The 14,825-nt window shown below is 37.8% G+C and overlaps 1 protein-coding gene and 1 long non-coding RNA gene across 3 annotated transcripts; both read right to left on the reverse strand.

Annotated features, from left to right (window-relative positions):
* Nucleotides 1-1,997: 1,997 nt before the first annotated feature.
* Nucleotides 1,998-9,014, reverse strand: LOC111022357 (uncharacterized). 2 transcript variants are annotated; one of them, XR_015788649.1, is made up of 6 exons: nucleotides 8,365-9,014; nucleotides 7,757-8,041; nucleotides 7,457-7,677; nucleotides 6,996-7,393; nucleotides 6,834-6,918; nucleotides 1,998-6,756 (listed from the first exon to the last, which is right to left on the reverse strand). XR_015788649.1 is itself a non-coding variant. In XM_088119293.1 (3 exons), the coding sequence occupies exons 1-3, from the start codon at nucleotides 8,386-8,388 to the stop codon at nucleotides 7,624-7,626; spliced, it is 363 nt and encodes a 120-aa protein (XP_087975419.1). In that variant the 5' UTR covers nucleotides 8,389-9,014; the 3' UTR covers nucleotides 7,403-7,623. The 2 variants fall into 2 exon arrangements, 1 of the variants encoding a protein (XP_087975419.1); XM_088119293.1 differs by lacking the exons at nucleotides 1,998-6,756; nucleotides 6,834-6,918; nucleotides 6,996-7,393 and having other exon boundaries at nucleotides 7,403-7,677.
* A 2,306-nt stretch (nucleotides 9,015-11,320) lies between these two features.
* On the reverse strand, nucleotides 11,321-13,709 carry LOC111022358 (uncharacterized). Its single transcript, XR_002602965.2, has 4 exons — nucleotides 13,583-13,709; nucleotides 12,325-12,549; nucleotides 12,100-12,246; nucleotides 11,321-12,022 (listed from the first exon to the last, which is right to left on the reverse strand). It is a non-coding gene; the product is annotated as an uncharacterized LOC111022358 (long non-coding RNA).
* Between the last annotated feature and the right edge of the window lie 1,116 nt (nucleotides 13,710-14,825).

The following is a 14,825-nucleotide window of genomic DNA, read 5'->3' on the forward strand; positions in this document are numbered from 1 at the left end:
AGTTGATTTTACTTCCCCTAAAGTGTTGTACTTCTTCCCAATTTATAGGACAAGAGTTGTTCACATCGCACTTGCATTTGAGATATGTCAAAGATGGGTCGCACTATCGTATAGGTTGTACTCACGCCTGGCTGCACTATGTGTTAGCTGCACTAAGGCGCTGGGCACGCTATAGCACTAATTGTACTATTTTAGTGCAAAGGGGGCATCATTTTGCCAAGCACGCCATAGCATTGATTGTGCTATTTTAGTGCAAATAGATGCACTATTTTAGGGGTTTGCACTATCTTTTCCTTTTCCTTGGACCCATTATTACTCAAATTCAATCTCTGGCCCAAAATAGTGCAATTCCTAGGTGGGTCCCAACACAAGCCGTTTTGGGCTTCCTAACCTTGAAGTAAGATTTTTTTTGAGATAATATCTTCGGAGGGCTGTTTTAGAAACTTATTTACATAAATGTCTAAATTTCTATAAATTTACACTTTTAGATTTCTGCCGGTAGGATTTTCATTTAATTCCGAATTTACCCATATTGATTGCATTTTCATTTATTAATGGATTTGGATTTTTTGAAATATAAAATTGTTATTTCCATAAATTAATATCACAATCATTTAATAAATGTGGGCCCCATAGATATTATCTCAATTCAAATTCCTTAATTCTCTCCCCCAAATCCCTCAAAAATAATTTTTTTCATCTCTCCTCCATTGTTTCCGTTCTCTTCTCCAAATCCCTCGATTTTCTTCTTCTTCGTTTTTTTCTTCCGTTTTTTCTTCAGTTTTTTCTTCCGTTTTTCATCTCTCCTCCATTGTTTCCGTTTTCTTCTTCGTTCACTACCCAACAAAACATCTTTGTCGTCTGCTACGGTGCTACGAACACTTTCCCTTCGATTTCTGATATGTTGCACGGTGCTACAATGTTTCAAAATGGTAATCTAAATTTTTTGCACTCCTCTCACATACGCACTTGTTCCAAAAAAAAAAACACAGTATGCTACACGTCACTCATCATTCAAAACATGAATTCTGGTTTTTCCACCGTCATTCACGCCTCCAGCAATTACATGTTTTTATTATTTCTTATGATTACAGGTTAATATCACAGTTTTTTCCACTGTCACATTATTTCTGCACTTCCTATTACTATCTTGTTTTAAATTACATTTTAGCTATTCATATTTATGGGTATAAATTATGTTCATGTTGTTTTGTTATTATAAGATAGGGATTAGTACATACATGGGTATATAATATACTTGTACTATTGAAATATACTATCAATTACGTATAAACACCTATTAAGTAGTATATAATTTATACCCATGTAATGTACTTTTAGAAATGTCATGTAGGTAGCACTTTTATTACTTCTTCTTCTTTCCTTTTGTTTTGGTAGCCCTTTGCACTTGACCATGTTAATGTAATTCAACTAATATATATCCACCTAAAACATGTAAAATTGTAAATGCTCATTACAGGGCAAACAATCCAAGCTGAAAGCCAATATAAAGTTCTAAAAGACATGGTATAAAGTATAACATATTGAGTATATAATATATCTGATATAACATAGACTAAACCTTATGCGATATAAAATTTATCCATATGTATTGATGTAAATCATTAACGGTATATATCCAATATATTTTTAACTTTAAATCACCATCCGTATATATCGAGATACATAAATCTTGAAATATAATATATATCCTTATCTAAACACTATATATCACCATACATACCTTACTCAGAACAAACGAGTAAAGAAAAATATACTCGTATATACCAATTTAATACCGAAAGTCCTCTGTAAACTAGAGATATATTATATATCCTATTATATTTTCCATGGAAATTGTTTCACCGGTATATATCGAGATACTTTTATGTAGATATATATTATATATCCTAATCTGTATCACTATATTATATAAACTCAAATATACACTGTTATAAATGATAATAGCAGATACATTGAGATACCAGAAGCCAGAGAGCAACAGATTCTGTAAAAAAATGAAACCTAATTTTAGAATATACAATAAGAACTATATCTCCAATGTTCTGTACAAAATTGAAACCTAAATATAACATAAAATACGGTATAAGTGGACATAACGAGCTGGATTGATCATGTGACGGAGGAAGAAGATGAAATTAGTGTAATGGGTCGACGTAGCTGCCAGAGACGAAGGAAGCGTGACGATGTTGCCCTCTGAAATGCGACGGAGCCCGCCGGAGATATTTTCTGCAGAGAACGGAGAAGCACCCGCCGGAGATATCTCTTCAGAAACGCGACCGGAAGCTTGATGATGGAGAAAAGGTTTTGTCGCAGCAGTGAAGAAGGAGAAAACAACGGAGATGAAGAGGTTACGAAATCGTGGGTTTCTAAAAATCTCAATTTTTGAATGTTGAATTTGCTTAATTTTAGGGATTTCATATATCTTAATAAATATTTACCAATTTCATATTTTATTAATGATTTAATATTGAGATGGATATATTAGTAATTTATATTATGGGTACCATCTATTTTGGGAATTATGTTAGACAAAAGTGTAAATTCGAGTACTTTCAATCCTTTTATGTAATTAGGTCTCCTAAATAGACCATCTATATACTAATCTCATTTTTTTTTCTTTGTTGTCTGTCCTTCTCTTCTCTTTACCACCATTCATCCTCATTCTCTTCTTCTTTTTTTTTTCTCTTTACCAACGTGTCGCTTCTGGCCGCCCCACCTTAGTTCCATGTCGCGTTTATTTTGCTCCGCGTGTTATACCTCATTGTGAGTCATTCTTCTTGCTGCTGTATTTTCCCAATATGCGCTAAAATCACGAAACACCTTCATTTTCTCTTTGGGTGCACTATATTTTTTTTGGCTCTATTCCATCATATCTACACTATTTCGCTCATGGGTGTTGTCCAAGCTTTGTAGATAGTGTTGCATGGTCCGGTTGCCTCCCTCACATCTAATTTGGTCTTCTTTGTGGTGCTAGATTATCCTCTTTCGGCTTCTTTGATTCCAAGTTCGAGCGTTACTCAATATTCCTTTTATCTATCCTATTTCCACCCTTACTTTCCATGGCTGCACTATTTCCACTCTTCCTTTGGGCGAAATCGAGTGCATTGCTTACGTAGGGACTACCACCTTAGCATTTTTCCATTTTAGTGCAGATTTAGGCAGATTTAGTGAAGGAATTCCTTTGTGCATCTTGGAGTTGAAGTTTTTTTTAGCAAAGAATTGTGTGTTTGGCCTTGCGAGGTAATCTTGCTACTTCTTTGTTTTTATTTTTTTTAGTATGTCTGGTTTAGGAGCTGAAGAATTTGATATAGGGGATTATGAATATCTAAGCCCATTGTATTCGAAATGAAGGGATTGTGAACAATCGCAGCCTTTGTAATCACATAAATCACAATCAAGAATGAATAAGCTAGTATAAGATGAAGAATCACACAAGAATTTAAGTGGTTCAGATACCCGTTTGGTATTCCTACATCCACTGTACAACAACTACCATAAGAACTTTATTATCAAGAAGAAGAACATAAACAGAGCAAACGGAAAATTACAGGGCAAAAGGAAATCACCCAAGAGAGTTTCAATCCACTCTCCACACCTAAGTACTCTGCCTCTCTCAAATTACAAGAAGTTTGTACCTCTCTCTAATCCCTCTGTCTCACCCCTCTCTAATTCCTCTATCTCACCCCATTCCAGAATCTTCTTCTGTTTTACAATCTCTTTCTCCCTTAACCGATTTGTCACGTACTTCTAGCTGTGGAAAGAATATTTTTGGTTATTTTCAATTCTTTTCTATTTCCTCATATTCCAGCTTAGGTGGATTTATAAAAATCCACGTACTTTTGAATCAGCTATAGAATGAGCCACATTACAGAGACTTAGGTCTGCCATTAGTAAATTCCTCGTGTATGGAGGGGTTTGCATTTCCCACTTTACCCCTAGATGATTTGATGACGGGGAATGGTCTAGTTGGATGTTATGCCGTGAATTTTGAGGATGTTAACAACAACTATGATTTTGATAGGATGGTTAGCTGACCTTCTGGTATTAAGCCTTCAGAGGAAGAAGAGATATCTAAACCGGTAATTATTACTGATAAAGGGGTTGATCATATGGTTACAGACATAATGTCCATACTTGGATATGAGTTGGTGCAGAGATCACGGAATCCCTTCACAGGTTGTACAAGAGAACTTAGACTATTATCGCTCTCGATATTGTATTCCAGTGTCAACCAAATACATCCCCTTACCTATTTCAGTAAGCTCATATGCTGACTTAAGCATCAGAGTGTGGTTGGCCAGCACCACACCAGTGTTAGCTTTATAATCTCATTTCTATTACAGGTTTTAAGGAGATTCGAACGAAACCATATCTTTATTGAACATTTGACGGTCAACCCGTTTGGTCTTGTGAATAAGCTTCTCGACCCGACTGCGCTCTCCAAATATTTCATCAACAGTTATGAAACCCAATAGACAAATTTGAAACAACAACGGATTTGATACAAAAAAATAAAGTGAAAAACAATGCAAGTGCAGATTTGAAACGAAAAAATCAAGTGGAAAACCATGAAAATGATATGATTGCCAGACCATGAAAGATGAAAGTGAGATGAGGGTGAAAACCTCAAGCATTTTTTTATGAACCTCGATCGGGGTTCATAACTTCCTCTCCTGAAATCGTTAATTCGTGTGAACCTCGCCCGAAATTTGAAGGATTTTCACCCAAAATCTTGAAAGCGTAAGAACCTCGCCCGATATGTCATTGATTCTCGTCCGAAATCATGAAGTCGTAAGAACCTCGCCAGAAATTTAACGGATTCTTGCCCGAAAATTGTCATATAGTCTGATTTTTTATTTCGTAGAATGTTCGTATTTTTATTTTAGTTTATAATTTTATATATGTTTACAGGATGCCTCGTTTGTTTGTTAGTTATAGTGGTCAGTGGAATGAGGTATAATCTATTTATGACGGTGGAATTATGGGAGGTTTGGATGTAGATGATAGTATAACATATGATGAGTCCATGAGTGCGATGTACAAGCTCACTAAAGTAGATATTGACAAGTTCAATATTGTGATATAGTGTTTATATAAAATTCATTGCCAAGTACCAAAGTATTATATGTGTTAACTCTTGGATGCTACAAGGATGGATGCAAATGGGGCATGCGTGCGAAGAGGATTCCTGGTTTTGATACCTTCCTCAACTCTAAGTTTTTTGGTGTGCATAATTGCAAAGGTGAGGTAATGAAACATGATTACAAACAAGCCCGAAATCACGTGGTGGGTTAGATCATAAAATACAACTTCGAGGATCCAGGCCGTTGTTATAGGCCAAAAGCTATTGTTAATGACATGCGTAAAAATTACGGCATTAACATCGGTATGAAAAGGCGTGGCGTGCGAGAGAAGCAGCCTTGGACTTACTGATGGGTTCGTCGAACAAGTCTTATACTCTTCTGCCTAAATATGGTGAGGCGTTGAAATTTGTAAACCCATGGACGGTGTTTAATTTGAAGCTTGAGGGTGATAAATATTTTTAATATACGTTCATGGCCCTTGGATGCTTTATAGGGGGTTTAGAAGTTGCATTCGCTCAGTACTTGTAATTGAGGGTGCTCATCTGAAATGTTGTGACAATTTCGGCTGAAGAGAATTCCAGTAACTCATTAATGCACGCTAGAAAACTCCTCTGGCGAAAATTGCACAACTTTGCTCGAGGATTTCGAAAAAATTTATTTGTATGACGTTGACCTCAAGCGAAGTCTTGCAAGTTTTGAGCTAAATTCGGGTGAAATTGCGACAATTTCGTTCGAAGAGAATTCCAGTAACTCATTCATGCACGTTGGAAAAATCCTCGGGCGAAAATTGCACGACTTAGCCTGAGGATTTTGGAAAAATTTTATTTAAACAACTCTGACATCGGGCGAACGAGACCAATTTTTGGGCCAAATTCAAGCGAAAATTGCACGACTTCGCTCGAGGATTAATATAGTGAGGATGTACTTCAGACTATTTTAGCCGGAGTCATGTTATTTTCATACTTATACAATTTATGGGCCATGAAAAGTGGTCTCTTATAAGGAATTTAAATGATTCGAATAGATTAAACCGTAATAAAATCAAAGTACAAAGGCATAAGAAACTTTACATGAAGTATTCAGCTAAAAAAATTGACATGTTTTCCCCCAGTTCAATCGCAATTTTTTCCCTAAAAAGCCTAATTTTGTCTTACGCTAAGGTGGTCATATCAAACCCCCTTACATTATATTCAAAATATTTGACACAGAAAATCCCGTAATCACTAGAGCTAACCTGTTGCGACGCCAACGTTACATGAAGAACGCACCATGACAGATTTGGTAAGGTCGGCCTCTATACCATAACACTAGTCTCGTGCATCAATGCTGGGAGGACGACACTCATAAGCTTCAACTCAACCTCCAGAACTGACAGCGGGGTGTTCGACCTCAGTGAATCCCACACAACGATCTCACCCTCTTCCATATCGATGCAAACCATGATCCAATGGTTTCCACCGATGTTAAACGATTGGTAGACAACGTTCAATTCAAGCCACTGTTTCGGGTAGTCTGTGTGAGTCCCGTCTATGTAGCTAAGGACAGTTTTATATTTCCCAATCCAATTGTATTCTGCTGCCACTCTAGTTGGCACTGCGTTTGGGGCTTCCAATCGTTGGTACAGATCGTCGGTTTGTCAAAAGAAGTTCTGTAATTGGTAGCGAAGACATGTTAGAACATAACTTACTATGCATATGCAGCGTATAAGAACTAGATATTACGTACCGCAAGGACTATATCACTGGTGGTGAACTAGATATTAAGTTCGGTCGTTGCTCGAGCTTGTTCCGCGTGAACATGACCAGCAAATCTACCGCATGTATAGGTTACCATTGTTAGGAAATTATAATCGTCAAGGTAGCATAAATTAAGGTTTCGACCCCGTACCTCACTCGTCAACCAGTTATCCGATGTGAGAAGGTCATGAAATCACGTCTTTCCTCGATTTCCGTAACATGACTTTTGGAAAGAAATGTCAGTATTCGGGTTGGCCATCCATGCATGACACTTTTCGACTTGTTCGGGGGGACATGCACAAGTGGATCGTACCGAATAACCTTCTTTCGCTTCCCGTCCACCATAACTTGGAACGAGCCCTGAAGCTTCCATGGCAGCTTCCTCTTCCACGACCATCATCGAGGTTTAGGCCGTTCAATCGGTTGCAAGATCAGACGTACTACATCCGACTCTGCCTGTGACGTACCAGATGTATTCTCAGCAGTCTGGGATTGAACTTCTCTTGGTTCTTCCAGATACGAGTTGGTGAAATCGTCTGCATGTTGATCCTAGAAAAAATATGTTAAAAGACGAAGTACTTTATTAAAAGGTTGACTATCAAGAATAAACACCTCGTCTACGGATGACTCGGAGTAATGTGAATTGATGATGATACGTTCAACTAGTGTGCACTCGCTGAGAGCATGTTCAAGAGGGGCATTCTCACCACGCGCATCTTCGCCCTGGGTACATGCACACCTTCCTCGCCACGCGCATCTTCGGTTTCCTTACCCTCCTCCTACACGTCCTCTTCAGGCACGTCTTGCTTGCACAACAAGTCACGTGCATGTTGCTTCAAATATGACACATGCAAACCTCATTATTACTGGATTAATACTCAAAAATTGAAATGGAGATGTAACAAAATGTACCTCCTGTCCTAGTGCCCGATATCCACCCGATGTCGGTTCCGATTCAAGTTGCTCCCCCTCGTGATCACAAACCATTGTTTCTCTCTGATGCACTCCTAAATCCGAAGGATCAATGTTCATGCCATCAGTGGCTTCACAATCCATGGCAAATGGTTTAGAACCATCACCGCCACTCAGTCCGTGACCCCATCTGTCTCCCCGTCCACCATCACCGCCAGTGGGTCCGTAACCCCGATCGTCTCTCGACCCCTTCCGTCTCATGTCGTTGGGATCAACAGGCAGACCCTATACAAAACACTTTCAACATATGTTAATTATTATAAATGACAAAGTAATTTACCTTAGTTATTCGTCTAAGAAATTTTCAAATGGATTTCTATTCAGCCTCAATACTGATTACGCTTGTTTACATGCGTAAAAAGAAGGTTTTAGATGCTGTTTTTACTATGTTTCAGCTTTGTTTCGGATTTTTCTCGGTCGTTTGAGTTCCAATTCATGCAAAATTCATATATTATGGTTTGTGGTTGGCTTATATTGTATTTATGATATTTTAGGACCATTTGGGAGTGCAAATTAATCAAAAGAAGCAAAAAGTCGGAAATACCTACATGGGAGGCGCCAGGCGCCTGCATGGCTGCAGAAAAACTGGTTTTCTTCCAACTTTGCCATTAATGAAACGCGTCTTCCCATGCGTTTTGGTGGTTCCAACCGATGCATACGTGTAGAAGAAGTGTTCCACTATCAGTTTGAGCACGATTTGGTCAGTCAAAAGAGTTGGAAATGGGTGATTCACCATCGTTTTAGGACCTACCTAACCAATTTTGCACAGCTATAAATTCCAGCAGCTTCTCCACCAAATTCATCAAGCTTTGCTTCCTTCTCTTTATCATTTTTAGTGTTTCTTTGTTGCTTTCTAAGTACTTTTGAGTTGCTTTCATTAGTTGCTTTTGGTTTTTAAATCCCGAGCACTTTACATTCCTTTATTGAGCTTTGTTTTGTTTCCATTTGTACTTAGTTATTTTCTACTTATCCAAATATATAAAAATTCAGCACTTTGCTTATCTTCCCTTTGCCTTTACTTTATTTTTAGTTAAGAGAGTTGTGTTTTTGGAGGAAAGAGCACGTGACACTCCCCCTTGCTTGAAAGAGAAGGGCGAAGCTCTCAATCCCGATAAAAACTCTCCGTTAGTTAACTTTTGTTTTTCACACATGCATTCCACATTCAACCATTTTACTTGCTGTATTTTCTTCAATATGTCTTTCTAAATTCCCGTCTCTAGCCCGGTTATGGATAGTTAGCCTTTTATTTCTAAAAAGGGTTGCTAAGAAGTAGTGTTTTTGCTTTCCATTCATTGCTCAACATGTTTTCTCAAAAAGTTAGGATTTAGAGAAGGCCACTGTAAGTCTTAACAAGTCAATACTGAAAAGGTTGCTTATTTGCATTGTTGAGTGGTTAAACCGAGGAGAGGAGCGCCTTAGACATAAGGGTTCCACTTAAGTAGCCTAGACATAGGACCTTAACCCGAGGTTGCGACTATTTCCATCCTAAAACTAAGATATCTCTCATAATAGACATATTAGGGAATGTCTTAGGACTTTGAACTTGCTTAGACATAAGTCAAGTGAAAAGCGTAGTCGTTGGTTCCTAAAGTAAAATGCATATCGTCCTTAGCATATCCTTGATTCTTTGTTGGCTAACTTGAAGTAATTCGGGCTAGGTTTTATCATTATAAGTCCAAATCCCAAATCCAAAACCATTATTTGTGACCACTTCCCATTTTACAAGAATCACTCATTTCAACATTCACTATTCTTTAAAACTTTAGAGTTTGGAAATTATTTAGAAGTCCTTGAGGATCGATACTTGGATACTCCATCCATTTTATATTACTCTGACAGGTGTGCGCTTGCATCTATATAATTGTTACCACGCTTAGTGCGTGCGTTCAGCAAAACGCCAGTCAAATACCACCCATCCGAACGTCCATACGCTTGTCCATTCACTTCAAATGTTTTTCCTGTTGGGTGTGTTGCCCTAAACTCGTAGTTTGTATTTTGTAAAAACAAATGTCTATTTAATAAAGTTTTATTCAATAAATTTGTTGTTGAATCATAGCTTTGCATTGTCCAAAATCCAATAAACTAAACATCCAAGGTTATTTTTGATGTAATCGGGACTGTATATATACTGGGTATATAGTTCATATATGGGGTATATATTTGATATACCCCTGATATATGAATGGATAATGTCTCGTGAATAACCTAAAGAGTCTATAGTATATGGATAAGGCTGGGTTCCTTATCCTGGCAATACTATGGTTACGGCCCGCTCTGTAAAGGTTACAGACGACTTGATCCAGGTCGTTCGTGTGGAGACATGCGAGTGGGGGTATCCTATACAATGAGTTTGTATAAGATCGAACCACGAAATAGGCAATCTTTAGATGTAACACCGTTAACTAATAGGTTGCTATTTCTTAGGATGACCAGGCAACTCATTCTCAATCTTGAGTGAGTTATGGACTCCTGCCCGTGAGGGCTCGTCCTTTGATCTGTATGGGTGAGAGTGGCCCGAGTCGCTGACTCAACATTCCTATCATTTTGGGGACGAGACCGAGTGGGGAGCTGGGAACATAACTTCACAAGATGGAATTCACTCCTCCCCGACTTTAGGGGAGTAGATGAGTGTTCCCTTAAATGCTAACTCCGGGACTTGAACAAGGGGCCCCACCCTCTCATTGGCCGAGAGGAACTTCCGGTTATTGGTTGGACCATAACCGGGTTGTTCATTAGAGGAGCAGTGGTGTTTAAGGAGTAAGATGTAACTCAGGGGTAAAACGGTAATTTGACCCAACTTGAGTTACGAACACTCGTGAATGATTGACTCGTCATTAATGGTCATATATCCATGGACACGAAAACATTCTGCAGTGAGAAGAGTGTAACTGCGGGTCTTTAGTAGAATGACCCGTAGTTAACGAATCTAGATTAACTCGGTCAATGAGTTTGATTGATTAATCTTGCATCGTTGAAGCTTCGGATCTGTAGGTCCATTAGGTCCCCTTGCTAGCTCATAACGGGTAAAATGAAGATCAAGTTTTTGGAAGAATTTGAATTGTTCAAATTACTTAAGGGATTATATGTATATTGATACATTATAATATATAGTTAATTATAAATTAAAAACTATATATTATGAGAGAAATTATTTGAATGAGATTCAAATAAAATTAATATAAATATGATTCATATTAAAACTATAGGTTAAAAATAATGTGCATAAGATGTACATTACAACTATAGGTTATGCGAGAGAAATGTTTTAGAATATGATTCTAATTTTATAATAAATAATTAAGTGTTAATTATTTATTTGATTTATATATATATTTATTAATTAATTATTAATTGGATTAATAATTAATTATATTTATTAATTAATATGATTAATTAATAAATTAATATATAATATTAATTATTATATATATAATATTAATTATTATATATATATTATTTATTAATATTAATTAATATATAAATTAATAATTAACTCTCCTGCAAAATTGCATGGGAGTGGGCAGTTAAGTGATGTGGGGTAACTCCCCACGTCACTGCTTTTTGTTCTTCTTCCTTTGCAGTTCTGCAAAACAAAAGAAGAACAGAACAGAACAAAAAAGTGAACTCCCACAGATCTCTCTCAAGAAGCTCAATCTCTCCCTCTCATTCCAAATTTTTGCTCCCACCAGCACGATCCCGAGACCCAAGAGGATAGCGAGGAAGAAATAGTGGTGGTGTTCGAGGAAAACTAGTTGAAGAAACGTTCTTCAAAGGTAAAGTTTTCTCTGTATTTTTCTCTGTAAAATTCGATTTTGTATCCCGAAAATCAGCAACGAAAGTCCGCTTCCGCTTCGGGATTCACATCCCTTCATTTCCACTCTCCTAAGACGCACACTGGACATGCATAACTTCTTCTCACTCTTATTCCCCTCCGATCATTCTCCTCAGACTCCACATTGATGTCATCACCCTTATCCTCCCCACCCTTATTCACCTTAGTTGCATTCTCTTTCTCACCCTGATAGACATTCACACCTTTTCCCCCAGCGACATTCTCAATTCTTTCACGTGCTATGGATGGTTCTGCAGCATCGCTTCCATGCAAACCTTTGATCATAACTTCGTCGTCTTCTGGTTCGGGTGGGTCGAAGGACCTATTCAGGAAGCTCGTCTAGCATTGGTTTTGTCTAATGTTCGCGTTCTTACCTGCACAAATGATAACTTGTCGATGGGGTGAAGATGAAAATTAGTTAACAAATAATGATAACGTAGATTTAACTTACAGTAGAGGATCAAAAAATCTCTCTGACCAGCACATGATATGCAGTCGAATGGCCACACCTCCACTAGAGGATGCGTTGCACGGGGTCCAGACTTACTTTAGTCGTAACACGTCCCGATAAAGAAGATATAGTCTCGTACGCCCACACCTGTACAAATACACGATGAATGTTATAAACCACAATAGAAAACAAAAATAGCAAAGAATATATTATTTATGTCCGTACCTGGAACGCCCATGGGAAATCATAGAGACTATATGATTTCCTCAACCCTCCCTCCATCGACTTCTTGGATGGTCCACGCTGCAGACTATTTATTGACTTCTTGAATGACAACGATCCCCAATCGTGGTTGCAGCAGGCTTCCCAGTCGTCGACTATTCCCAGCAAAGTATGGTCAAACTTCAGGCTTCTCTCTCGCCCCAACAGAACTAACTCTACGAAATGCACCTATTTGACACCTTAACCGCATCAAAATCATCCTCGAATCGTATAGGGTCTGTGTATCGTTGAAGTATAGGGTCCTAAGTCTTTGAGGAAATGTGTCTTTCCTAACTAGACTCCTAGAATACTTTAGGCCGCTAATGATGTTAAACTCTCTCCGACCAAAAGACACATTAGTCCTAAAAAGGTTGAAGCTAATAGTGTCTGGTGTACTCTCCTCAACCTCCCTAAGTAAAATAATGTGTATCAATGGCCCGTTAAATACGAGGTCCACGTCAAGGAGGTGGCCAACAATAATTTTCCTAAACATAGCAAGTTGTTTGAGGGTGAGTTTTGTCTTAATATCATTGTCTGTCTTCACTATGTACGATAGACATGTTAGGTTGGCAGAGGCGTAGATTGCAGGATGGTATCATTTCCATTTTACAACACTTGGAAATGAGTCAAGAAAAAACAACACCAACACAATAATAAGACAGAAATAATCCAGAAACAACCAAGTAAAAAGTTGACATATAAAAAAAAACCATCTTTGCATTGCTGTAAAATTCCTTGGGGTCGACCTCGGGCGAAATTGTTCCCAAGAATTAAACAGCAAACGAAATTCCTCAGGGTCAATATTACCACATTCCTCGAGCCTCATTTCTGGCGAAATCGTGACCGAAAAATTTCGGACGACGTGTTTCACGGGGAACCCCTAAGAAATTTGAAACATCGGTCTTCCCTGCCCGAAATTGTCCCCAGGAGTTTTTCCAGAACTCAAACGCCCCCTTCAAAACTTTGAAATTTCACAGCCCCTACCCCATTTCACCCTAAATCACCCCGATTCTTCACCTTCTTCAACCTCCCACCACTTCAAACTCAAAATTTACAAAACAATAACAAAACCTCTAACTCTAACAGATAACCACGATGAGAATAGAAAGGTTTAAATCGATGGAAACTAAACCCTAAAAACAATGAAATCGACAATATTTGAAAACAAAACGGTTAAATGCTGAAATGGACAAACCCACACAAACTAGCGAATTCAACTTACCTCCAAAATCGAATGCCAACACGAATTCACAGCAAAGAAAAGAGCTTTCGTCTTTGGTCAATGGCACTTTCGTTCGAGAACAGAGGAAGAAGCAGGGGAGGAAAAAAACAGAAAAAGAGAGGAAGAGAAAGAGGGGGAAACGGGGGGAGGCCAACGGTTTGGAGGCAAGGGTACAAATGTAATTTCGTTTATTTTTTATTTAATTAAAATAATCCAATGGGTCATCTAAAACATTTTTTAAGGGTGAATTATTTGAGCAAAATATTCTTTTGGGGTCATTTGAGTCAATATCCCATGTATATATATATTCGGTTCGGTTCGAGTTGAACCGAAAATCTTGTTTATAAACCTGTGAACCGAACCGAAACGGTCGGTTCTAGAAAATTTCAACACAATCCAAACTAAGAATTTACCTAATCCAACCCAACCCAACCCTTACGGTTTAGGACTAAGCAAATTGAAATTGAAAAACATTTCATAAAGGAAAAAAAGTGGACACCGGTGTGATCTGTGTCCCTGATCTCCCAACAATATGTGTTGACAAAAGGACTACCTAAAGTACAATTTGACATGATGATTGTCAAGTGGGCAATAGAATATATCTTTAAACCAGCTTGAGGAGGAGTGTTGGTTTATTTGTGAATATTCGTTGTAATTAGTTGTAAATATTAATGATTATTCTATTCCTATTTAAATCCCTTGTATGTATCGAGTCTTTCCTATAGAAGAAGGCTATGTATTTCTTACTTTTGATATATTGGAATACAAATACTTTATTCCATCAAAATCAACCATTCACCACATTCTACTTACCAACGAAGAGTATGAAAAATGAGAGTGAACGTTTATTCATGTCTATGAATAATTTTGGGATCAGATTGGTCAGCTCCTCATTCTTAAGCTTCTTTACGTCAGAATAATGAGCTATAAAATGTAAATCATGGAAAGCTTCAGTTCAGTCATACTGCAGACTTCAATGGCTTGTTATGGTTTTGTTTTTAAGCTGGAGAGGAGGAATCTCCAGCCATTTTACACTAGATTGAAGTGGAACCAGATGCCTTTGGTCAGAAATTTCTCCTTCACTCTCCCAAGGACTGCAAGTTTGTGTGTAAACCATTATGGGTATGCTGGAATTCCTACTCTCTTCTCAAAGTAAAAACAGTTCTCTATTAGAAAAACAAACGAGGATTGGTTTAGGTTTGTGTTGAGACAGAGTTCTATAACTTCATACAATATGCAGGCT

This window comes from Momordica charantia, assembly GCF_013281855.1.
Source record: "Momordica charantia cultivar OHB3-1 chromosome 11 unlocalized genomic scaffold, Mcharantia_2.0 BLBB01000011.1, whole genome shotgun sequence".
Classification (NCBI taxonomy): Eukaryota; Viridiplantae; Streptophyta; class Magnoliopsida; order Cucurbitales; family Cucurbitaceae; genus Momordica; species Momordica charantia.